The following is a 25,602-nucleotide window of genomic DNA, read 5'->3' as shown; positions in this document are numbered from 1 at the left end:
TTTTTTTTTTTTTAAATAGCTTGTTCTTACTAGTTAGTTCTTCCCTAAGTTATGACCCTGTGACTACACTGATCTTTCCAAACCCAGTACAGGTAAAGTAACAGAAGTGCTACTGCAGTGAGAATTTTCAATGCATAGAAATTCTGTTACCCTGCAGATGCCTTTTCTTATTCTTTTAGATTTTTTCTTTCTAATATATATGTATATTAAACAGAAAATAAGGGAAGGACCAAATAGGATTGTTACTATGCCTGCATTTTTGTGTAGAGTCTTCCATTTGGTTCTTTCACTAAGGATTTATTGAAATCTTGCTGTTCATATAGCACCACGTTGGTAGGTAATAGTGTGCTGGGAAGCTCAGAAAAAAAATGAAAGTCAAGATCTCTTGTCTGTAGGGCTACAATCTATTTTGAAACAAACAAGAAAAACGAACAAACAAAAAACAGAATCAGGCAGATAAAATACAAAATATTTTGTTTTCAACTAGATACCATCTCTCTGGAACGTTGGAACATTTTGTAATCTCTTAAGTCATATATATAGTAACTTGGCTTATAAAACTACCCCTTAGGAAAGAGTGTAACACGTTCAACTTTGTGCCTACAAGGAGAAAAACCTGAGATGTCTTAAGTTAAATTACAACAGGTCAAGAGAATAGAAGGGAGAGACAAAAAGGGGTTCATCAGTTAACTGCAGTGCAAAACCAACAAAAGACTGCTCACACTCCCTGGTGTATGTTGGAATCATCTAATTAATTTCCAGGTGGCTGTATCCAAGATTATCCAAAAAGAGAATAGCTAGGACTCTGCTGACCTATCCCAGAACTAGCCCTGCTTCACCTTCTCACGTCTATAGCTAAAGTAAATGCTTTCTCTTGCCTACTTGATGCATAAAAAATACTTGTAAAACTCTAGATAGTGGACATATCTGTCTCCATGTCCTCATACCTGCCTTTCTGTATTTTTTGCTAGCAATGGCCTAATAAACTCTTTCTTTTAAAAGCCTTTTCAGCTGTGGAAGTTAAGATTTTTGTTTACATGTGCTTTACATTTCTGGTGCAGGGCACATTTTAGCAAAAGTGATAGCATGGAAACTAACACGCAGGAATTCTTGGGCTGCTTTGTGTAGTGACATTTTTATCATCCTGGGCAGTATTTGGGTAATGCGGAGGGCCTGAATAGTTTTGGGGGCGGAGGACGGGTGTTCTAGATGGGGGAGAACAGTCTGAGCAGTTGTGGGCTTGGTGCTGGGCCAGGGTATTTGAGAAATGTTACAAAGATTGGCTTCAGGAGAGCACGGAGTTTTTGGTGAGCAGAGAGAGAAAAGGTTGTGCTGGGGACCAGAGTTTTTTGCCACCCTTAAGTCTGTCCTTCTGGACATTGATTCAAGACTGGTTATTAAGAAATAAGGGACTCAGGAATTGCCTACTTCCCCTGGGAAGTCCTAGACCCCTATCCCTTTCTCCTTTGTCCAAAATGGCACATAAACCTCAGCTGCTCAGTGTCTTTTTTTCTGGATCTTATGTCATTGACACCCCTGCATGTACATTTGTAATAAACTTGGAACATTTTCTCTTGTTAATCTGTCTCATGTTAGTTTGATTGTTATCTAGAAGAGCTTAGAAGAGGGGAGAAAAATTATTTCTTGTGCCAGGGTTAAGGCCATTGCCCAGAGATTTTGTTCTATATTAAAGTGTAGACCAGTCCAGCATCTGGCTAGCTTAGCTTGTGTTCCCAGCCACACTTTGCATACAGGGTCCACGTGTCCCTGGGTCATGTGGCTGTTTAAGGCCACATCGCCAGCGAGTGGGGGTCAAGCAAGGAGCAAGTGAAGGTAAGGGAGAAACAGAAGGCAAGGGAGAGGAAACTCTTTGGGGATTTTTAACCTTCCAAGATTTTGCTCTCTTGCAGTGTGGCTTCACCCATCTAGACAATGATCTTTTTCCCAGGCTGGATTGACACACAAGCACCTCTCCTTTGCCGCACTGACTTCACTGTGCATGTATGGATCTCCCTCTTGGTGCCATTCCTTCCCCCAGCGATCTGCAGGGAATGGACTGGTGATTTCCCGGGGAGCGTGAAGTTGTAGCTTCCTGGCGAAGCTGTCCAGATGACCATGTTTATAGTGTCTGGTTTCCCCTTTGTTCTCTATTATTAATATTAATAAATTAGCTAATTATGACAGTAATATATAAGTAAAGGGTTCACAGTCATCTTAGAAAGGAAATTTAAGGTTAGAAACAGAAGAATTAAGGCATCGAGTCAAATATTCTCAGAGAAAGCTAGAATGCTGTGGACTGCATCCTGGGGTCGGCCTACATCGATAGATAGGAGAAGCAGCAGCTTAAGAAGTGCTGAAATAGGCAGATAAATAAAAAAAATTAAAGCTCAATGGGAGGAAAGGTTTCAGGAAAGAGGGTGACGTAAATGTTATTTCACAGAGAGGTCATGGAGGATGAGGACCAACAATGCTTTGGAGAGTAGTTTCAGCAGTGGGGAGTTAGAGCTAGCAAGGTAAGGAGATGGATTTAGCTGGATAGAACACTTTAAAGAACTTAGGAAGGGGAGAGCTGCTCAAAAAGTAGAGTAAACGGCATGATCTAAAGAAAGCATTTTTTCTTTTAGGTTGAAGGAGAGATTATCTGTGCATGTTTATATGTGATGGGAGAAGGTGATGATGATGAGAATAGAATACTTTAGGAGCCAGAGAAAATGCGGGATTTAGGGACTAATATGGTAGACATGTTAAGAAGGAAAATGACTGAAAGAGATCTTTTCATCTGTGTGTGGAAGGGGAGGGTAAGCTTATGGGTGAAGAGGTAGGAATGAGTCTAGGTGGTGAAAAGCTCACAGCATTTGGCTGCAGTAAGGTTAATGGGATTGAGGAGCATGGGGATTATTTGTTTTTTTACTCACAACATCTAATACATCACTTTGATAGCAGCATAGAGATAAAGAAGCTACCACATAAATTTATAGAGATATATTTGTACATCATTCTGTCTTTTTATGATGGTTACTCCTAGCCTGAGAGCTGGTGAGGAAGCAGTGGACTGTGGGGCCTATCTGGCATTATAGATTTGTATGCCTGAGTGTCTAAGAGTGTTTAGAGATGCCCGAACAAAATTACTCCTTTCTATGACTTCCCAGTATATGTTATAAAAAAAAGTTACAATTTGTACCGAATTTGGTAGTTGTTATTTGAATTCAGCAGGTATCCTATATAATAAAACCCTAATATGCAAATCGACCAAACAGGGTAGTGACCGGTTGCTATGGCATGAACTGGCCACCAGCGGGCAGATGCTGAACGCAGGAGCTGCCTTCAAGGCAGTGCTAAGGAGCAGTGAACTGGGGAGCGGGCCTAAGCTGGCAGTCGGACATCCCCCGAGGGGTCCCGGACTGCAAGAGGGTGCAGGCCGGGCTGAGGGAACCCCTCTCCCCCAAAGTGCACAAATGTGTTATGATAAAATATTTACCAGGATGACCACATCCTTAACATCTGCTTTGAGACAAGAAAGAAATATAATAGTGTTGGGCCTTGGATTTATAAAATGTTGGGTATAACACGTTTATCTATAAGTGACTAAGTCTTGATTGCTTTCCTTTCTTCAAACAGCACTAATATTCTGAAAGAGCCTGTGTGTTTAGGAAGATGTGAGCACATATTCTGTAGGTAAGTAGTTATGGCTTGATAGATTATATATTGTATATATCATATATAATTAATACATACCTATGTAGCAACTATGCTTTTTACTAGTAATAGTCATGTATTCATATTGATGATAATTTTTTATGTTTGTGTAGCTGTCTTATACTGCAAGGTAACTTACTTCTATATTATCTCATTTTGACCCTTATAAATATCTTAATTTATAAGAAAGAAATCAAAGCTTTAAGAGGATGACTTGATCAAAGTTACAAAGTTTAATAGGTAGCTTTGCTATATTTGGGGGGAAATTAATATCTATTATATAATTCAAATATGTCTCTTTTTTTTTTCTTCCAGTTAGTTTTGAATCTAGACTTTCTAAACTATAAAAGTCTAGTTCTTATAGTAATTGTGTTAGTTTCCTAGGGCTGCCATAACAAAGCACCAAAACTGGGTGGCTTAGAACAACAGAAATGTATTGTCTCTCCCTTCTGGAGGCCAGAAGTCCAAGAGCAAGGTGTCAGCAGGGTTGGTTCTTCGGAGGGCTGTGAGGGAGACTCTGTCCCACCCTTCTTTCCTGCATTCTGGTGGAGAAACTTCAGCATCCGGCAGTCCTTGGCATTCCTTGGCTTGTGGATACATCACTCTGGTCTTAGCTTTCATGTTTACATGGTGGGCATGTTTGTCTCTTATGTCCAAATCTCTCCTTTTATAAGTCACCTGTCATTGTATTAGGGCTCACCCTAGTGATCTCATCTTAACATGATTATCTGCAAAGACCCTATTTTCAAATAAGATCACATTCACGCGTACTGGAGGTAAAACTTTTTGGGGGACACAATTCAAGCTGTAATAGTTATGGTGAAATTATATCCATGTTATAATATGACAGCCCTGGCTTATACAATACCAGATTTTCATCTCATCCTGTTTCTTATCCAGAAGAAATCAATTTAAGGACTGAATGTCTTTGTTTAATTGTCTTTGAGCAGGGTTTATATAGCCTCCTTTGAATCAATCTTTTAATTATTTCAAGTTATGACTATGGAACTGTCTGGTCTGAGAAAATGGCAGTGTGAAGTTTAAGCACATAGGAAAATAATTTGCTTTGTGATTTCAGTGGGCTGGGGGTGTGTGGGCAGCAGCTATGCCTGGGGTCCCGATTTTGTTGCTAGAAACATGGATCTGTTATGTGGGCATTGGTGGCAGGTGATGGGGAAGGAAGTAGTACCTATCACCTACCTGATATCTCCATTTGGAGGATGAAAGGGATTTCAGATTTGATATTTTCAGAGCAGATCTGTGGACCATCATCCCCTTCAACCTGTTCCTGCCTTGGTGATCTTCATAGAAATAAGTGATACTACTGACTGCACAGTTGCTCAAGGCAGAAACCATAAGTCATACCCAATTGCTGTTTTTCTTCCTTATGCCACATCATTAAGTTCTGTCAGTTTCATCTCAAAATGTGCCCTCAATCTTGAATTTTTTCACTTTTTTCCGTATTTCCTACTGTTCACACTTTAGTGCATGCCATCATCGTATTATCATTCCACAAAGTTCATAAGTGATCCTCTTAAAGTGCAAATCACATCCATACCACTATCTGCCTTAAATCTTTCAGTGGCTTCCGGTTATAATTAGAATGAAACCCAAACTTTGCACTAAGGTCTACAGACCGTGGATGGGACCTAGTTTCTGCTCCCCTCTTGGACCACACTTTCCTTTGGCTCTCAGTTCATGAAGCATCAATCTCACTCCTGGCCCAGGACTTTTGCATATGCTTTTTCTTTCACCTGGAACATATTTTTGCCAAATATGTGTGAGGTAACTTCCATCAGTTACATTCAGCTCAAATGTCACCTCCTCCAAAAGGCCTCCCATGATCCTCTTATGAAATGATGCCCACTCCCTGTTTCTACTCTAGCAAATAGATTTAATTTGTCTCACTGTGCATAAGAGATTAGTGACAAACTGCGGAAATGTAACAGACTCCATGAAATTATATGTAAAGAGCATATGTGCATGTGTGTGCGTATATGTGTAAGAGAGAAGGAGAGAGCCATATGTACATTTAATGGATTCTAAAGGGGTCTGTGACTTAAAATAGCCAATGAAAGATTATGAGAACATCTTAAAAGAAAATGTCATCTTTAAATGACATAAACATAGGAAAGAAACAATTCAGAACAGTTTTGGTTCATTTGGAGTCTATGGTGCCCAGAATTAGGGTAGCTGTTTCTATTCTTTGCAGATCTGGAGTTTTGTAAGTGCTGAGCAATGCCACAAAGATGGTTTCGATACACAGACAATAGAGTGGTGAAGGCCTTTCTCCTTGGTTTTACCTCCAGTACGTGTAATTAATTTGCAAATGGATGCCGAGTGGAGGGGTCAGTGGGAAAACAAAAACAAAACAAAGGGTACATCTGTAATACTTACAACAATAAAGATAAACTTAAAAAAGTAAAAATAAAAATAAATAAAAGTTGGTTTTGATATATCCCAGCAATTTTTAACCAGTGTACTGCAGGAATTTTAAAACATGCAATACCTGACTTTTAGTTAGGGGCACTGCCCACTTTCCCCTTAAATCAGTAGTTCTCAACCTTCTGGCCCTTTAAATACAGTTCCTCATGTTGTGACCCAACCATAAAATTATTTTCGTTGCTACTTCATAACTGTAATGTTGCTACTGTTATGAATCGTAATGTAAATATCTGATATGCAGGGTGGTCTTAGGCGACCCCTGTGAAAGGGTCGTTCGACTGCCAAAGGGGTCGCGACCCACAGGTTGAGGAGAACTGCTGCCTTAGATTGTCAAATTAAAAAATGTAAACAGCCGTTATTTATTGGAATTCAGATTCTGCTGAGTGTATTGATAATTACATATATTTTTAAAATTCTTTTTCAGTAACTGTGTAAGTGACTGCCTTGGAGCCGAATGTCCAGTGTGTAATACCCCAGCCTGGATACAAGACGTGAAGATAAACAGGCAGTTGGACAGCATGATCCAGCTTTGCAGTAAGCTTCGTAATTTGCTGCATGAGAACGAGCTTTCAGGTGAGCACTGGCACTGTCTCCCTTATTTAGGTAACTGATGAACTGGTGATCACATGAAGTGTGTAAAAGGGCGATCAGGAACTCTGAATGGTGTGTTTCAGATTTAAGATTTATAGTGTTTGGAATTATTTTGAGTGACAGATACCTTAGAGGTAAGTAGGTCTCACTCCTTTTTTATAGATGAGAAACCAAGGGCCTCAGAGGTTAAATGGTCTTGTGAAAAGTCACACACGTAGTTAGTGCCAAAAGCAAGAGGAACAGTCCCTTTCTTCTGATTGTCAGTCCAGACTTTCTTTTACTACTTCCACTGCCTGCTTTTTCAGTTATGATCATGTCTGTGTCATATGTGTAGAATAGTGATTATATCCTTAAACGCACTTAAATACACTTTTTTATAAGATAGACTACAACCTCCTTCCATGGATCATTTTTCTAGACTGAATTAATTAAATGAGCACATTTTTAAAGAGCAAAAATCTAATATTCACTTTTTATTCTATGTAAATGGGGGTTAATGTTTTTTAAATTGTTCATAGACTCTGTGTATTAACTATGTATCTTCCCATTGTGCTTTCTGCTGAGAACTAATTAGCTGTGGAAAGAGAGTAGTGTTTTGAATCTTCATAGTTAGATATGGGAATTGTCCTTTTATTGACCCGATCACTTCCTTTTAGCTTGTGTTCCTTTATAGGAGAACCTATTCTTGACTGGCAGAATGCCATGATTGATAATGTGCATATGAAAGGGCTGGATTTCTGTTTTAAAATCTTTTTATCTTCATTTTCCGACGTGATGTGTCAGTGTCAACTATTAATGGTGAAGTGATTTGGCAAAATAAATAAATGAGGCAAATACTGAGTCTTATTGACTAGGTCCATATATTTAAGATAAAATCATAGTTACCACCCTAATCAGTTTGGCTCAGTGGATAGAGCATCAGCCTGTGGACCCAAGGGTCCCAGGTTCGATTCTGGTAAAGGGCATGTACCTTGGTTGTGGGGCACATCCCCAGTAGGGAGTGTGCAGGAGGCAGCTGATCGATATTTATCTCTCATCGATGTTTCTAACTCTATTCCTCTCCCCTCCTCTCTGTAAAAAAATCAATCCTATCTAATAAAAGAGAAACATGGTAATTAGCGTACGACCGCTACCCTTCCCATTGGCTAATCAGGGCGATATGCAAATTAACGGCCAGCCAAGATGGTGTCTGGCAGCCAGGCAGCTTGAAAGTAACATGAGGCTTGCTTGCTTCAGTGACGGAGGACTGCAACGTTCCCCCCTGCCTTGCCAGCCTCTGAGCCTGCAGTTTGAAACATTGTAACAAATATAGAAGCTAAACAAAACCCCAGAAACCTGCTTTCAGTGAGCCGGGATATCAGAGCTGGAGTTATACATTGTTTTGATTATAGAACCCAAACAAACCAGATATCTGCTTTCAGCAGCAGAGGCCTCAGAGCTGGAGCCAGAGCTAAAGCTGGCCCAGAATAAAAAGAAAAAGAAGAAAAGGAGCAGTTGGGAGCTTCAGCCCTCAGCCCCTCACCCAGACTGGCCAGGCACCCCAGTGGGGACCCCCACCCTGATCCAGGACACCCTTCAGGGCAAACCAGACAGCCCCACCCATACACCAGGCCTCTATCCTATATAGTAAAAGGGTAATATGCCTCCCAGCACTGGGATCAGTGGAGCTGTGAGGCCTCCTAGCACCGGGATCAGCGGAGCCGAGAGGCCTCCCGGCAACGGGATCAGCATGACGGGGCAGCGCTCAAACCCCCTGATCGCCCTGCAGCTCTGTGTGTGACAGGGGGCGGGGCCACAACCTCCCTATCCGCCCTGCTCTGTTCGTGACAGGGGAAGGCGCCCCAACCTCCTGATCAGCCCTGCTCTGTGCCTGATACGGGGGAAGCTCCCCAACCCCCTGATCGCCCTGCGGCTCTGTGTGTGACAGGGTGCGGCGCCGCGCCCCAACCCCCCCCCCCCATGGGCCCTGCTCTGTGTGTGACAGGGTAGAGCCATAACCTCCCCATCAGCCCTGCCCTGAGTGTGAGCGTGGCGGCGCCCCAACCCCCTGATCGGCCCTGCTCTGTGGGTGATAGAGGGCGGCGCCCAACCCCCCCCAACCCCCCCACGGACCCTGCTCTGTGTGTGATGGGGTAGAGCCATAACCTCCCCATCGGCCCTGCCCTGAGTGTGACAATGGCGGCACCCCAACCCCCTGATCGGCCCTGCTCTGTGTGTGACAGGGGGCGGTGCCCCAACTCCCCTATCGGCCCTACTCTGTGAGTGACGGGGGAGCTCCTCCACCCCCAGATGCGCCCTGCTGTGTGCGTGACAGGGGGCAGCGCCCCAAACTCCGGATTGGCCCTGCTCTGTGCGTGACAGGGGGTGGCGCCACAACCTCCCCATCAACCCTGCCTTGAGTGTGACGGGACGGTGCCCCAACCCCCCAATCGGCCCTACCCTGAGCGTGACTGAGGGTGGCATCACAACCTCCCAATCTGCCCTGCTCTGTGCATGACGGGGCGGCGCCCCAGCTCCCCAATCGGGCCTGCTCTGAGCCCGACCAGGGGCTGCACCTAGGGATTGGGCCTGCCCTCTGCCACCTGGGAGCAGGCCTAAGCCAGCAGGGCGTTATCTCCCGAGGGGTCCCAGACTGCGAGAGGGCACAGGCTGGGCTGAGGGACCCCCCCTCCCTCCCGAGTGCACAAATTTTTGTGCACCGGGCCTCTAGTAAAAATATATTTAAAAAAAATCATAGTTACCTACAAAAAGTTTTCTTCTAGTTATCTGATTATTATATTACTCTCTATTCTTTTATGATAAAATGTGCTATAGGTATAACATTTTACTGACTTTCAGATGTAATTATACACATACACATTTTTAAAAGTACTTATCTTTTTGAAAAAATGCTGTTATAAATCTCTTAAGAGCACAATGAGGAAAAGTTTTATTATTAAGTTCATCTGTATTCTTTTCCTTTTTATTCTGAGACAGTGCTAATAGTGTTTATTTTCTGATTAGAGAGATTAGTGTTTGATCTGGTATCCCCCTCCCCAACATTGATTAAAGCAGGATTCCTTAATCAAGAGTCTCTGCATCTTTGGCAGTGATGGGGGTAGGGGGAAGGATCAGTGAGCCTCTTGAGTTAATTATACAATGTGAAAAATGTTCATGTCTCTGTGAAAGTGGTTTGCATGAGATTCTTAAAGATGTGTGGTCTGTTAGGAATATTGGCCAAGCATGGAAGTTTGGGGTGCTGCTCCGAGATTTGTGTCTGTCACGATGATTTGATTTGATTTTTTCCCGGTTGCTGTGCAGTGATTATTAGTGCTACTATAGTGATACTAGCTTGCTGGGGCTGCCATTGGAAGGAGCAGACCACACATGGGGCGTTGAAGCGACAGGACGTCCTTATCTCCCAGGTCTGCAGGCTAGTCCAAAATCAAGATGTAGGTAAGATTGGTTCCTTCAGGGTCTGTGAGAGTAGGATGTGTTCCAGGCCTTTCTCCTTGGTTTGCAGATGGTGGTCTTCATATTCACATGTTGTTCTCGCAAGTTTGGGTCAGATTTCCCCTTTTAAAAAGGACACCAGTCACACTGCATTCGAGTCCCACCCTGCGCATTACCGCTAATTACATCTGTAATGACCCTGTTTCCAAATGAGATCACATCCGGAGTTGCTGTGGGTCGGATTTCTTTATATGAATTTTAGGAGGGACACAATTTAACCCATAACACCAATGTGACATTTTTAATGGTGACAGAGTAACCCTGGGGTACCATGGGTGCAAAGAAAAGTAAGATAGAGGACTTCTTCAGAAATTTAACCTTGGTTAGTGATGTTTGAATCATCAGTATGGTTTTCATCTTTTGTGGACCATGATTGTGAAATGGCTTAATTTTTCATCATTTAAAAAGATATTTAGGAAAATTACTGAGTTTAGAACAAGTTTTTGTGTGGGATCTGAGGCCATTCAGAATGCCATCTTTCTCATTTGAGAGTAGAGGTGGAATTTGGGGAAAAAATTAGGGTGATTAGTTTTCTGAAGGACATTTTGTGTTTGTTTTCCTTATTATATAATGAATAATTACTTCAGTCCTTACCAGACTTTAGTAGTGCTGGCTTTAGCATTACTTACTTTACGATGAATTGAAATTTCACAGTTTGCGTGATATATAAGCAGAATTTTAGGAGCTAGAAGTTTATCTTTAATCCCTTTATTCTGCAGATGGGGAAATTGAGGACCTAGGTTAAGCCAGGCAGTCAGATTGTAAGTTTCTTGCTGTTTGTTTTGTTCTTTAGCACATTGCTTTTGTTAGAAGTATAGGTGTTCATTATGTTTGTTGATTGGGTTGGAGAAAAATTGGCAGTGTTAAGACTTTACTCATATCCCAGAGACTAAACTTAATCAAAACAAAACAAGTTTAAAACAGATTCTTAGGTTGTGCCTTCAACAATTCAATTTATAGTCCTAACATTCTTCTTTGCTAGTTTTATAGATGATGATAAATATAAATTCTATCTGAAATAAATATTTCTAATCCAATTCTCATGTCTATGAGGAAGTTTTTTCTATTTATTGTAAATTAAATTGTCACCAACCTTTCCTCTCCATGTCCCTTAAAACAAACTAGCCTTGAAAGGGCATTTGAGAGTGTTTATTTATAGTTTATCTATTCAATATATTTTATGTAGTACCTTTATGTTAGTTTATCTAGCAAGTGCTTAAAGTGGTGTAAGGTGAGTGAGGTGAGTAGGTAGAGAGAAATAATAGTTGGATCAAATAATGAGGATATTGGAAATGATCTCCTCATAAAAGAAGGGTATTAGATTAAATGATTCCTAAGGTCTAGCTCCAAAACCATATGGATAACTGGTCTAGTGTTGAAGGTGAGGTAGGTGGAATGGTTGGACACCTTCCACATTTTCTCTATTTTTTTAACCTGTAGTTCACAATTTATCTTCCAAATGAACCTTGTTATTTGCACTTACTATAAAATATATAATCACTGTAATTAAGGTGGATAATTAGGAAGAACCTGTCAAGTCAGGGACATAGTATATGGTATACACTGGAGATAAAGCAGCCTGATTTACAGTAATACTCTCTAAAATCAGCTTCTAAATAGTTGAATAAATTTTTCTCGGTTCAGTGTATTTCAAAGCGAAGAGACTGTCATAAATTTTTCTGACAAGCATTTATGGATAATTTTATCTTATTCTTTATAACATAATCTGCTTTCTACTAATGGAGTTAAATTTAAAAGTTTTTATTCTTTCTTGGCCCCGTCATATTAAATCAGACCTTGCAGGTGCTGGTCAGGTTCTGTGAAATATATGTTGGTGTTGGTGACATTAAAAAAAATTGTGATTATGCTTTCATAGGATCACAACTTTATTTTCTGGTTTCAGGAGAGAGGCTGGTCTCTCTGTGGTGAATTACATAGTGTTTCATATATGCTGTGACTTTTTTATAATAGATGAAGATGAGCATTTGAATAGCTGTGTTTTTATTTTGTAGGTAGAACTGAACACTTCTTAACTTACAAAATAATCATTCTTCAGTGAAGGCGTTAATGTTGCACAGATGGTAGCAAAGTACTTTCCTTTGATTTTTAATAAGGGGCTAGTTTGTCAATGAGATTTCTCAGCTTCTATTGCGAAACCTATAATAGGATCATTTGAAAGGCACACAGTGTTCATCATTATAATCCTTTGATGTAGATTAATGATAGCTGAATCACATTTGCTAATTTCTTGCCTTTTCTATAGTTTGTTATTAAATTTTAAGAATAAACTTGACTGAGCAGCTCCTTGGCCACAAATGCATCTCTGTTCCTGGAAAGTTAGGAGTACTCAGAAATGTTTAAATTCAGAGAATAGAATTTTACATGTCATCATTATGAGGTTTACTATGAAGAGGAAGGACTATGTGCTTTTCTTTGTGAAATGAATATAATAATTTTTCATGCTTAGAAGCATTAACCCATAGTGTGGTTGATGTTTAGTAGTGGTGGGGGTTTTGCCTTTTATCGTTTTAACTGCGATATGCTGTGTAAAGCCCAGAATTTACAACATACTTCTTGTGGTCTTTGCTTAGGTAGGACAAGATAAACAATTAAAATAATTCTGAGCAAATGTAGTACTACTGGATGACTAGTGAAATCGTGTGCCTATAAATTACATGAATATATGGTGTTTTCACTTATTGCTTTATTAGAAACCTGGTGCACGAAATTCGTGCATGGGTAGGGTTCCTAGGCCTGGCCAGCGATCCAGGCCAATCAGGTTCCCTGCCTTCTCCTTCCCTCACCACCCATGAACCGCCGCTGGTCGGTTGCCCACATTAGTTCCATGCCACCCCTGGTGGCCAGCACACATCATAGCAAGCAATCGAACTCCTGGTCTCCTGGTCGAATTCCCAAGGGGGCAATTTGCATATTAGCCTTTTGTTATATAGGATAAGATAAGAAAGATGTATACCTGAGTGAAATTTGTTGTCTCTTTAGATTTAGATCTTTTAGTCAATTGGGTATGTTGCTACTACTTACAAGCCTTAATTTTTTATTAAATGTCTAATTCTACACTAAGTTTTATAAGCATTGAGACTTTAGGATTTGACTTTTTAATTGAAAATGTCATTATGTAAGTTTAAAATAAATTTTAAAAAATTAAATACAAGTTATTACAGACTACCAGTGGATTAACCTTTATTTAGTCTTTGTAATCCTGAGTCTTTCTTAAAAAGTAATCCTGGTAACATTTCCTTTTGACCTTTCCTCTAGATTTGAGATTGTATCAGAAGTGACTTAGTTTGAAATCTACTTATCACTGCAGAGGAAAGACCTTGTTGAATTTAGAAATTAAGTCTCTGTGTGAATGTGCTGGGGTTTTATCCACATCTGCAAAGGTTCAGGAATCTGGAGAAGGGGCTGCAATGTAAATTAAATAAACTAGACATGAAATATAAATTTGGGAGGTATGGGGGAGCCAGGGGAGGCTTAGCTCTAGTGACTAAGCTTCCGGACCCAGGGCTTCTTATTTCCACATTTTGCCCTATAGCAAAGCAGAAGATATACATATCAAAGATAAGGTTTGGTAAACAGTAAAGGATTATCAGGTTGGGGGAATTGCCTTTGGCTGTTCCAGCAGCAAGTAATAACATGCAGATTTTAGCCCTGCTGAAAGAGTCCATTCAATCTTTTGAGGACTTCTCACATTTATTATGACCTGCTGGACTTAGCCTCCAGCATGAATGGATGCTTCATTCTTCTATTTTGATTTCCAAGATCCTGTCCTAATAACACTTGGTGGACCAGGTGCCATTCAGCTAGGACATTAGAAGGATGTAGGAGGGTCTGCTCTTATTCACATACACACTCTTGCTTCAGCTGGGTTTATCAATTAGTCTTTCCAGTTCTGCCATTTTTCCACCAGGAGGAAGGCATGGCTTCTTTGGAGTGGAATACAGTTTGATAGAATTCCTTTGCTAGGCAGGGATCCTATCTTTGTAATTTCTACTGAGATGTGCACTAAGTATTTGTTTTTCATAACCCACCTTTTTTCTTTCTTTTTTATAAACCTGTTTTTGGCAGATCTATTTGTAAAGATAGTAGTTTTATACTCAAGAAACATGAGGTAAAAAATAGAATTAATTTTGAACTTTAGATTTTAATTTACTAATTTTATAATGTATTATTAATTTTGAACTGATAAAATAGTAAGTGTTCTGTGTGAAGAAAAAATGTCTAAAAGGAATTAAAAATATTTTATAATTTCCTTTTTCTCGCTAATATTTTAAGACATGAGAATGTTGAAAAGAAATCAAGAATAAGCACACTTGACAATTTTATGTAACACCTTAGTAAAATGACATGTTTATTTCCTATACAGTGGATGTTACCAGTCCTTAGTAGTAGGATATCATTGGCTTTCCTCTTAAAGTAATTTAATTTTAGACCTTGGTTCATGAAAATTTTTCTTTAGATTATTTATTTATTTAAGGTATCTTTTCTCCATGGCTGTTATAACCACCAGCATACTGTATGCACTACTTATTTATTCATATTTTCTGGTCATACCCAGTGGAATATAAATTCCCTGTTTTCTTCTCCAGTCCCTCGAACACTGTCAGGACTAATGTAGGATTCTGTAAACATTTGTTTGAAGGTCCAAATATCTCTGCTTATGGAGTTCATAGTCTAGGATAGAAAAAAGAGGTACATAAATTAAAGGTGATACATTTTAGGAAAACCATAAACAAAAATCTGTGGGAGCTCAAGCTGGGAGAGATTAAGTTCATCTGACAGATTTCTCTTCCTTTTTTCTATCAGATTTAAAAGAAGAAACATCCAGGAAAACTTTATTTAATCATGCAGAAAGTAAGAAGAATTCAATAAAAATGTGGTTTAGTCCTCGAAGTAAGAAGGTCAGATACGTTGTAAGTAAAGTTTCAGTACAAACTCAGCCTCAAGTGATAAATGATGAAAATGCTCAGCAGGCCTCGACGTATGAATATGCTTCTGCGAGTCCTCCAGTAGACTCTTCTATGAGGGCTAAAAAGGCTTCTACAAGATCTGGAAAAAAACAGAAGAAAACTTTAACTAAAATCAACCGAATGTGGAATTTAGAGGCAGGCAAAAAAGATGGTCAACTTGACTCCAAAGAGAAATTTAAGGAAAAGCTGGTATCTGTCTCTGTCCAACCATCTGTAAATGCCAGTCCTCAGAGAAATGGTGAAATAGACTTATTAGCAAGCGGCTCTGTGGCAGAAGATGAATGTTTTGGAAACTTAACCGAAGTCTCTTTACCATTGGCTGAGCAAATAGAGTCTCCAGAAATTGAGAGCAGGAATGAAGTCATGACTCCTGAGAAGAATCTCTGTGAAAATGATCTTTCGTCTAAGAATGGAAAACGTGGGCGTCACAGGAGACTTTCCAGTCCCGTTTCTAAGAGATGTAGAAACAGCATTCTCAGCACCAGTGAAAATTTTGTTAAGCAAACAGGGCTCTCAGAAAACATCCCATTGCCTGGCTCTTCTTTGCCGCCTTCAACCAAACTTAAAGTTGGAGACAGAGTAAGGAGGAAAACCAGAACTATATTAGATGAATCCATGAGCTCCTCACCCTCTACACTGAATAGCACACCACCCTCTACACTGAATAGTACAAATTATGGCCGAATGCTGTCCAGCCCCTCAGCAATGAAACTGACACCCGGTAACCTTACGACTGTGAAAAGAAATCATAAGGGCGAGACTTTGCTCCATATTGCTTCAATTAAGGTACGAAACTTACTTTGAAATAACAATTTCAGAATGAGACCAACTATAGAACAGTTTCTTTGGAGTTTGTGAAAAATGAGGAAAGATGACGAGACTGATTGAACTCCCACAGATGTGATACTTAAAGGTTGAACCAGAGAAGTAGAATTCATAGGGACTAAAGCCCATCTCAGTTAGGTCCCCAGGCCTGAGGAACATGATCTTTAGGAGAAAATCAATGTTTCAATATTTTAGCTTCTCTTTGGGCAGGTGCTTTTGTTTCTTTTCTATTCCATAATAGTTTGTTCCATTTTCACCATTTTGTTTACCCATCCTTCTCATGCTTTATGAATCAAGATAATTGCCAAGTTACTGCTGGCAACATGTCCTTCTAAGCAATAGAGCTAGGGCCACTGTGAGAGGTGGCAAGCTCCTAGAGGGCACAGCTAGAATTTGGAAGGTTGAAAGATGTGATCTGTACGTTTCTCCAATGATCAGGAAATTCGACTGTGAGAGTGGCTCCCGGGGTTCACCACAAAGGAGCTGTTCTGTTCCCTACTGCCAGCCATTCCTTTCGCTTGTCTGTTCATTGAAGTTAATTCTCTTTATTTATTGCCTCAACACCTGGGGTGTGACAGTGTTTGTTTTGGAACCTGGCTGGTTTATAGAGCATGAGGTGGTTAATCTTTGAAATGGAAAATATGACATGGGAGAGATTAATACTAAATTAAGATAGGTTTTAGGGTATTCCAGTAAATTCTCTGGGAAATCCTTGGGTCCTTTGTATGGATAGAGAACTTTGGGAGGTTTGGAAGGAACCCCTTCATGAGGTTGGTGACATAAAACATCTGGGAACAACATGGGGTAGACATTGAGTCAGGGACCCCTGTATTTTTTGTGTGGAAAAGGGAAAAGCACAAAAATGAGTCTTTTCCAATTGTTAGTGTTTTATTTTTTCCTTGCTTTATCTTCCTGTATCTAATGCAGTTTGGGAGGGAGAACCTGCAATATGACTACATACTCAGGATTACATATCCTTTGAACAACTTGAATTTTTAGAATTAGCTCTAGTTTGATTTTTGCAAAGCATACTTTTAAAAACCATACTATTTTTTTTGTCTTCCTTGTTATATATAATGTATATACATATACACAATACATATACACATAAGCTATTATACATCTTAACATAATATTAATGCTTCATAGACATAAGTAGCTAACATAATAATTATTTTTGTTTACTTTTCTGAATAGTACATAAAAATGTGGCTACTTTAATGTCTACATTTTGCTTTCTGGGAATTATTTTCAGACCACCAGGTAAGCATCCACCTATATTGGTAGATAATTTCTTTTTTTATTTTTTAAAATATATTTTTATTGATTTCAGAGAGGAACGAAGAGGGAGAGAGAGATAGAAACATCAATGATCAGAGAGAATCATTGATCGGCTGCCTCTTGCATGCCCCACACTGGGGATCAAGCCCGCAACCTGGACATGTGCCCTTGGCCGGAATTGAATCTGGGATCTTTCAGTCCGCAGGCCGACGCTCTATCCACTGAGCCAAACTGGCTAGGGTGATAATTTTTCTTTTTAACAAGAAGAATTATTTATCTTTATTAATGAGGATCTCTAGGACTTAGAATCTAGGCCGTGGTTTGGTAAATGCTTTTTTAAAGGGCAGTTAGAGTAAATAATTTTAGATTTACAGGTCAAATAGTTTCTGTAATAACTATTCAACTCTATCTTGGTAGTGCAAAAGCAGCCATAGACAATATGTAAGCCAATAAAACTTCACATCCACACGCAGATAGATGTCTGGCCCACAGGCCATAGTTTGCCGACCCTTGGCCTAGCCTAGGCCATGGGAAAAAGCCACAGTAGAATCATCAGACAGGAAAACATGGTGGCATGAGCTGCCTTGTGAATTTTCTCCATTGAAGATTGTTTCACACTAGTTCTGTGAGATTGTAAGTTTACTGAGAGTCTTGCCAGCATTAGAGTTACCCATTTTGATTCTTTTGAACTTATCAAATATTGTTATTGTCATTAGTTGGCAGGTTCTGATGCAGTATACTTGTGAAAAGCTAATGGATTTTTATTGTTTTTTTAAAATCACTAACAATAGTGTCTCTTTAAAAATGTTATTAAAATTAATCCCTGCCCAGCTTGATGGTAATAGAACAAATACTTGAAAGAAACTTAGTGGATTTGTTTGTATGTGTGCATCTGTGTATTATAAATAATTTTCGTTTTAGTTTTTTACCCTAATTTTTTTCATTTGCAGCTGAAAATGAAGTAATCTGTGTGTGCTAGAAAACCAAATATTGCCATTCTGCTGTCTTAATTTGTGTTTTATATCCACCTACTTGAGAAAAGGATTAGAGGGGGCTCCAAAGTTAAAACTATAAAATGAACAAGGCACAGAAAAGAGGAAAAGGCTGAATAATGAATATAGATTTGATGACCTTTCAGACAGCCAGAGGAAATAAGGGGAAGTACCAAGTTTTATGTTGTCAAGAGATGGATTTTAGTTGTCGTCGTCGTACTTGTTATTTTTCCATAAAGTGTCTTGGTAGACTTGCATTTCCCATGTTTCCATTGCCCCTCAGGTTAGAGGAGTTGTGGTCGTGTGATGCCTTCTTCTTGGTGTATGCACTGAGGGCAGAGGACCCCTGGTAGTTTGAATGTTCTCAGCTGGCTAGCTTTCCTTGCTGCAGTGATGGCTTTACAGAATGATCTCTGAATCTGGTAACATTATTAACAAAATTCTTTAATATCCTGCTCCAGACCTTCCTCTGGGCATCTCTGTTGACCATAACCTTTTCATAGCTACCACCCTAGTGGAAGCTACTTGTCTTTTCTTGTTGCCCTTCCACTTGTGTTAGTGCCCTGTTGCTGTCACTGCAAATTCCTACAATTTTAGTGACTAAAAACAAGGCAGATTTATTTTCTTAGGTCAGAAGTCTGGTGTGGCTGTCACCAGACTAAAATCAGCATGTCAGCTAGGTTACTTTCTGGAGGCTCCAAGAGAGAACCCATTTCCTTGATTACTTGGGTTGTTTCAAGGAACTGCATGTTTCTTGTGGTTGTCAGACTGAGATCCCGTTTTCTTGCTGGCTGTGCAACAGAGGGTGGAGTCCTTGCATCATCTTTCTGACCTGGCCAGGAAGGCTCCCTTCCTGTAGAGCAGCGGTTCTCAACCTGTGGGTCGCAACCCCTTTGGGGGTCAGACGACCCTTTCACAGGGGCCGCCTAAGACCATCGGAAAACACATATATAATTACGTATTTTTGTGATTAATCACTATGCTTTAATTATGTTCAATTTGTAACAATGAAATTGGGGGTCAGCACAACATGAGGAACTGTATTAAAGGGTTGCGGCATTAGGAAGGTTGAGAACCACTGCTGTAGAGGCTCACATGGCTACACCCCAGGGCCACCCTGAGAGTGCAGGGTAATCTCTCACATCTAGATCTGTACCCTAATTACATTACAAAGTCCCTTTTGTCATGTAAGGTAACATACAAGTTCTGGTGATTAGGACACAGACAGTTTTTTTGGGGGGGGTCAGTATTCCAACCACACTATGAAGTAGTGTCTCATTTTTTGCTCTGCTTTTCTGCATTCAGTTCTCTATATGACAGCCATAGTAATCTGACCTAAGTCAGAACTTGTCATTTCTCTACTCCCCTACCAATAATTCCCTGGCCCACTTAAAACAAAATCTAAAGTCTTCCATGCCTACATAGCCCTGTGCGATCCCTTCTTCAGGCTTCTGCTCAAATGCCACCTCTTCAGAGAGACTTTTCCTAACTTCTCTAAAACAGCAGTTTTGGCCATACCCTTAGCTTATATGTCTTTCTTCCTATTACTGATATTATAAGATAAACAGTTATGTTGTTTATTCTTCTAAGTTAATGAAAAAAACATCTGAGTATTTGACTTTTTTCTAGAAATAGAAAAGATTTTGATTTGTTACTCTATTATGTCAGCTTTGCTGGAGGTGCTGGGAAAAACCTCCCCAAAGTTCTCTAGTACCGATCTTTAAAATGGTAATGATTACTCATAATTCATGCCACAGCAGTGAATAGATTGTGAAATATAAGAATGGCTTGAAGTTGGCATGTCATATGATATATTTGTCATACAAACATAATAGGTACTATTTTGAAGGCAACTTATAAGGCATGATGTGCTTAACATAAAAAAGGTGATGAGGATTTCTTGGGAAGAGAGAAAATCCCTGGTGAGAAGCCTCCTTCAGGCTTTGACTTTGTAATTCATGTTATACTGTGTGTAGAGTCACATTATTACACGATCCTTATTACTGGCTTTTCGAGAAAGTAGCAAAGGACTCAAAAGCACACTGACATCTGTGACATTTTAAGATTTTAATTTCCAGAACATCCCTTGGAATCCATATTCATTTTCCCTCTGTCACCCACCACCTTTGTAATACCAGTAACTTATGTCACAATGACTAGATTGTCAGAATCATCTGTGAAATTATTTTATTCAAATAGTAAACTCTGGCTCAAGAATCTTTAATATTTTTGAGAGCGCTGTTCCAGATGGCTAATTTTTTTAAAAAATAAACGACATCTGGTTGCTAAAAGAAACTTTAGGTACTTGGTCAGTTCATATATGTGGGAAGCTTAACTATTTGGAGTAACTTGTGATTATTGCACTTAATTGTAATGTCCCATACTATTTTTATAAAGATGTTTATTAACAGTATCTTGGAAATGTAAATCTGTATATCAAGGAAGAAGTTCTGTTTGTATGTGTGTGTGTTTGTTTTGGAAAGTTAATTTATATTGCTGAAGTATGCATGAATATGTGAAGAGTCCTTTGAATGAAAGGTTAGCAATAAGAAAATTCAGTGTGGCATGCATGCTTCCTTATTTTCAGCTTTGAAGATATTACTTAAAAATATCAAATCCATTTAAAATTTCTTACAAGCCTTGGTAAATACTTTCCTCAGATGATTTTTTTTTCTTGCTGTGGTTAATAAAAAAAGTCAATTATTTTTGTAAGTTGTGAGGAGCCTAAAAGTGAGTGCTTATTAGTAAGAAAATATTCTATTACAGAAGAAAGCAATTTAAGGAAATCAGAAGCAGAAATTAATTTATTTCTTGGAAACTTCATATTGGTTCAAGCTTACCCAGTTACTGTGGATCCTATCTAATTATCATAATTTTATTTATGTGCATTACATTAAATTTACATAAAGGAGAAGGATGAAAATATGACAGACTTTTAAGTAGTTGGGGAGAGAAAGCAGGTTGGGTATTAAAAGCAGGCAATTTGCCAACAGTGGTGATTGTGGGGGTGAGGAGTGGGCGGAGGTTGAAAGAGGGTATAGAGGAATAAATGGTGATGGAAAAAAGAAAATAAAGGAACAAAAATAAGCAGTTTGTAAATCAGCTATACAGTTGAGGGAAGTCTAGGGGTGCAATTGTAACAGAAGACGTCTTTGATGATATGAAGAGGTGACATGAAAGAAAAACACCACTGTCCAACAGCCTTACATGAGATTCTGACTTTAGTCTCTAAATTGTCACTCCATTTCTACATGACTATTCCCATGTGACTCCTCCATTCCACACTTGTGCTTATGTTATTTTACGGGCTTCTTTAGGTGAATATGGTTTTGTGATTACCATGCAGAGTTAGAATGAGGAAATTTTTGAGAAAGTCTTTCGTCTACTTCTTGTGTTTACTTTCATGTTGAAGGTTGGGAATGGGTGTGGTTGTGGTAGTTCATCTGCCCCAAATTATTTTAGAAAATTCGTATTTGTATTTTGTCATATTTTCCTGAACTCATTTGGAACTGACTTGAATATAGAGCAACATTTGCTAAATACATGCTGCCTTGCATTAGAGATATAGAGTGTATACCCCTCAGGAACTATGGAAAAATGGTTTTTATATGAACTGGAGCATTTGATTTGAAACACATAGCATGCTTATTTTTTAGGTGCGTTGAATATTTAAGGTCGTTTTGCTAATTTAGGAACATAAAAATATATATGTTGCATGCAGATTTGCTTTTCAGAAAACTCAGTAAGTTGCCATCTTAAGATATGCTACATTTGAATGGTGGCCCAAAACAATGAAATAAAAGCAAATGTTACTGTATTAAGGGGTCTTAATGACTTCTATGTTATCAACCTATAGAGGCTGAAAAGTTATTTCTGAAGAGTATAGGGACTGGGAGTGGGAGGAGACAGATTGGTTCTCCCTAAAGATGAGCTTCACAAAACAACAGTGTCATAAGTAACTTGTCAAATGTAATTTTTAAATTTAGTTTTCAGAGAAAGCTCTGTTAGTTATTTTTGGAAAAAATAAGCCTTGCTTCTGCCTAGAAAAATATCTTTGAGCAAATAAGGTGAATATAAGCTAAGTTAATGTATTAAGGATAGAGTGACTGCCCGTAAGACAGTTTTTGGCAGTCTTACCATTGGTTTTACTGAGCAGTCTTTCTGGCTTTAATTTTGTTTTAAACAATACTCAGGAAACATTTTTATAAGTGCTCACAAGAATGTTTTTCACAAATGAAATGACTTTAAAACCTTTATTATGATCAGATAAATGATCTGTGGCTAGTGTCCTTTATTTGGTATTTTGAAATGAATTTCAGTATGAGTTGCTTATAGCAGAGATTTTGTACTCTGTATTTAAGGATGTATGTACCATATAAATTCCAGGACTTGGTACCTCAGAATAGCTCATACATACAAACCTTATTCTTTATTAACTTATGAGCAATATGCATAAGGGAGATATTTGTTTCATTTTCTCTTTAAAGGTGCAGAATCTTTAAAAAAAAAAAAAAAACTCAATATCTTATTTTTTTCCTTCATGATTTTTAATTTCTTTTTGTTTTCTTTGTCTTATACCAGGGCGACATACCTTCTGTTGCATACCTCTTGCAAAACGGAAGCGACCCAAACGTTAAAGACCATGCTGGCTGGACACCATTGGTAGTTTTCTATTTGTTTTGTTTTTTTATTCCCATTCTGTTTATATTTCCTAGTTATTAATAGTTTATAGTTATGTAGTTGTTTCTATATCATTCTTTGCCATATATACACCCTTTTTAAATCAGAAGACATATTTTCAACAAGTAAGAGAAAATGATTATTTGACACTAGCTCTTCAATTGTGATAGGCACCAAATGAGCTACCTTTAGATTTAAGAGACCAGTTACACCATGTTGCTGAACTTAGCAGCAAATGTGTGGAGAGCCAACATCAGGTTCCATTCTGCAGCTTTGCATGCAATTGGAAGCATTTTGTGGAGCAGAGAGAGGCCAGAGGAAATGGGTGCTTTAGGAAGGTATCACTAACAGTGATTCTTACTGAGGATCTACTTCGGCCTCATGTATATATCCTACCCAATTCTAAATATTCAGAGGCAGTAAAACTTTGCTTCATTATCATTTTTAAACTCTCTGCTAACTACCATTAAAATATAGTGTGAAGAGTAGTCTCAGAAAAGAATGGCACAAATACATGGAACAAGTGCTATCTGGGTTAATTATATTAGGACAGTAAGTATGTGATTTGACTATACCCATAGCTGTGTCAACAGATGAGGTGGATGGCCTTATCTTGGGAACTGGAGATTCACAAAAATTGGGAAATTCTTATTAGATTAGAATGTTATAATGGCTTCTCTTTGCCAAATTTAAGGTAGGAAGGTTTAGTCAGGATCAAAGTGCTTGTTTTTGCACTCTGTGGGTTTGTAGTAAAACTTGGTGAGTGATTTAGAGGACCTGATGCTTCATTTGGATTCCTTTATCCTAGAAATAAACCTACAGATGTTTAGTATGTACTAATTATTATGAACTGAATAGCACACTATGCCAGAAATTTATTAGATTACAACAGAATGGCATTGTTAGCAGTTCATGAGACATAAGGAAAGATTTGCATGTGAGATACCTTTGAACATTCCATTGTTACCAGTTATGTCATTCATTTAGTAAGCTCTTTTTGAGCAACTACTCCATGTCATTTCTGTTATCATTGATGCTAGATGTACAGTCATTTGTAGCTTCAGCAAATAAAAGAAGCTTATCTTATACTCATTCACTTTATTGGGTGGTTATATATATGTGTGTGGGTACACCGCTTAGCTTATGGCTAAGCATCTGATTTAATGAATTCTATTCAGCCTTGGAGAATTTCAAATGTTATGCATGATTTGGTTGTTAAATACTTTCTAAGTTTTTTTTCTTGTTTTAAATTTCTTATTGTAGAATAATTTTTTAGGAGCTATAATCGGTTTCAAGCTACATTTTCTTTTAAAATAAGAGCACTTGACCTCAGACTCATGAAAAACATCTTCTTTCATGAATTGCACAGATCTTGATCACCATGTATCTTATCACAAAGATTATGAATAGTGGCTTTTACTCTGTCAACAAATTATGGCCTGTTGTATAAGTGTTTAGGTAAGAATCAGTTTGCTGACTGAGGTTCATATTTACTTTTCTAAAGTGTGGTTTTCTTATGGTATTGCTCTTCCTCATCACTCTTCTCACTCCTTTTCTTTTTTCAAAATCAGCATGAAGCCTGTAGTCATGGGCACCTGCAGGTAGTGGAATTGTTACTCCAGCACAAAGCTTTGGTGAACACCCCTGGGTATCAGAACGACTCACCACTCCACGATGCGGCTAAGAATGGGCACGTGGATATAGTCGAGCTGTTACTGTCCCATGGAGCTTCCAGGAATGCTGTGTAAGTAGTTCAATATGCAGACTTTTTTTCATTGACTTGTATTCCTAAATCAAGGTCTATCATGAAGCAGTCTTTTTAATCCAGTTGATGGCTCTCTTCTCTTTCACAGTTAGAGTTAGATGTGACCATTGAATTCTGGATTTCAAATCATCATTCATGCCCTTTTCCTTTGTGAGACATATTTGAGGGAGATATGCTCTTTTAATTCAGTCCAGTTTATTTTGGAAGCTGTGACTTCCTGTACAAATTCAGTTGGTGTTTATATTCTTTGGATTGATTAATACTTATTATTAGGAAAAGAATTAGAAGCATAGGAATAACTATATGCTTACCAATATTTTCAAATTGTTTTAAATATTCTATTCCTTTCCTGTTGTGTTTTTTTTTTGCCCCTGCATATTGAATATAACAACAGCTAAAATGTAAGAATTCAGATGTTAGGCAAGGGCTGTCATACTATTTCTTAGATTTTCCATATCATTCAGATGAAGCTCTGGGTAAATTGTTTTGCAGGATCAGGTCAGGGATGCCTTAATGAGCGCTGGCCGCTACATTTAGAATTGTCATTGTAAAGACTGTCCAGCAAATGCTGTGTGTGGATTTTATATCTTTAATCTATAACTTGGTTCATGTCTCCATACATATTATTTTACTCTTTTCAGTTAATAAGGTAGTTGAAATGGAAATGCAAGAATTATCTCTCTGTGTCCCCATTGCTTCTGTAGGTCTGGGAGGAACACACAAAGGTCAGACTTACTCAGGTTACAGAGGCAAATAAGAATTACAAAATGCAGAGCTAATAGGTGATAATTTTTATAGGTAACCAAATGACACAGATTACTAATACAAGAGTACCTTGGAGCTTTTA

The 25,602-nt window shown here is 38.7% G+C and overlaps 1 protein-coding gene across 2 annotated transcripts in view; it reads left to right on the top strand.

Moving 5' to 3' along the window:
* The window catches only part of BARD1 (BRCA1 associated RING domain 1), a gene marked incomplete at both ends in the record, with an annotated part of 62,007 nt that overhangs the window by 5,547 nt on the left and 30,858 nt on the right, over positions 1-25,602 (top strand). Inside the window, 5 exons of one of the 2 annotated variants that reach the window (XM_081096359.1) lie at positions 3,619-3,675; positions 6,566-6,714; positions 15,049-15,998; positions 22,892-22,972; positions 24,562-24,734. In XM_081096359.1, coding sequence (XP_080952485.1) covers positions 3,619-3,675; positions 6,566-6,714; positions 15,049-15,998; positions 22,892-22,972; positions 24,562-24,734 — 1,410 coding nt within the window. The remainder of the gene's footprint in view (positions 1-3,618; positions 3,676-6,565; positions 6,715-15,048; positions 15,999-22,891; positions 22,973-24,561; positions 24,735-25,602) is intronic. The other variant, XM_081096360.1, reaches the window with a different exon arrangement.

This window comes from Myotis nattereri, assembly GCF_964212035.1.
Source record: "Myotis nattereri genome assembly, chromosome: 7".
NCBI classification, from domain to species: domain Eukaryota; kingdom Metazoa; phylum Chordata; class Mammalia; order Chiroptera; family Vespertilionidae; genus Myotis; species Myotis nattereri.
Note: the sequence above shows the minus strand (reverse complement) of the source record. Positions and strands in the feature narration are given on the sequence as shown.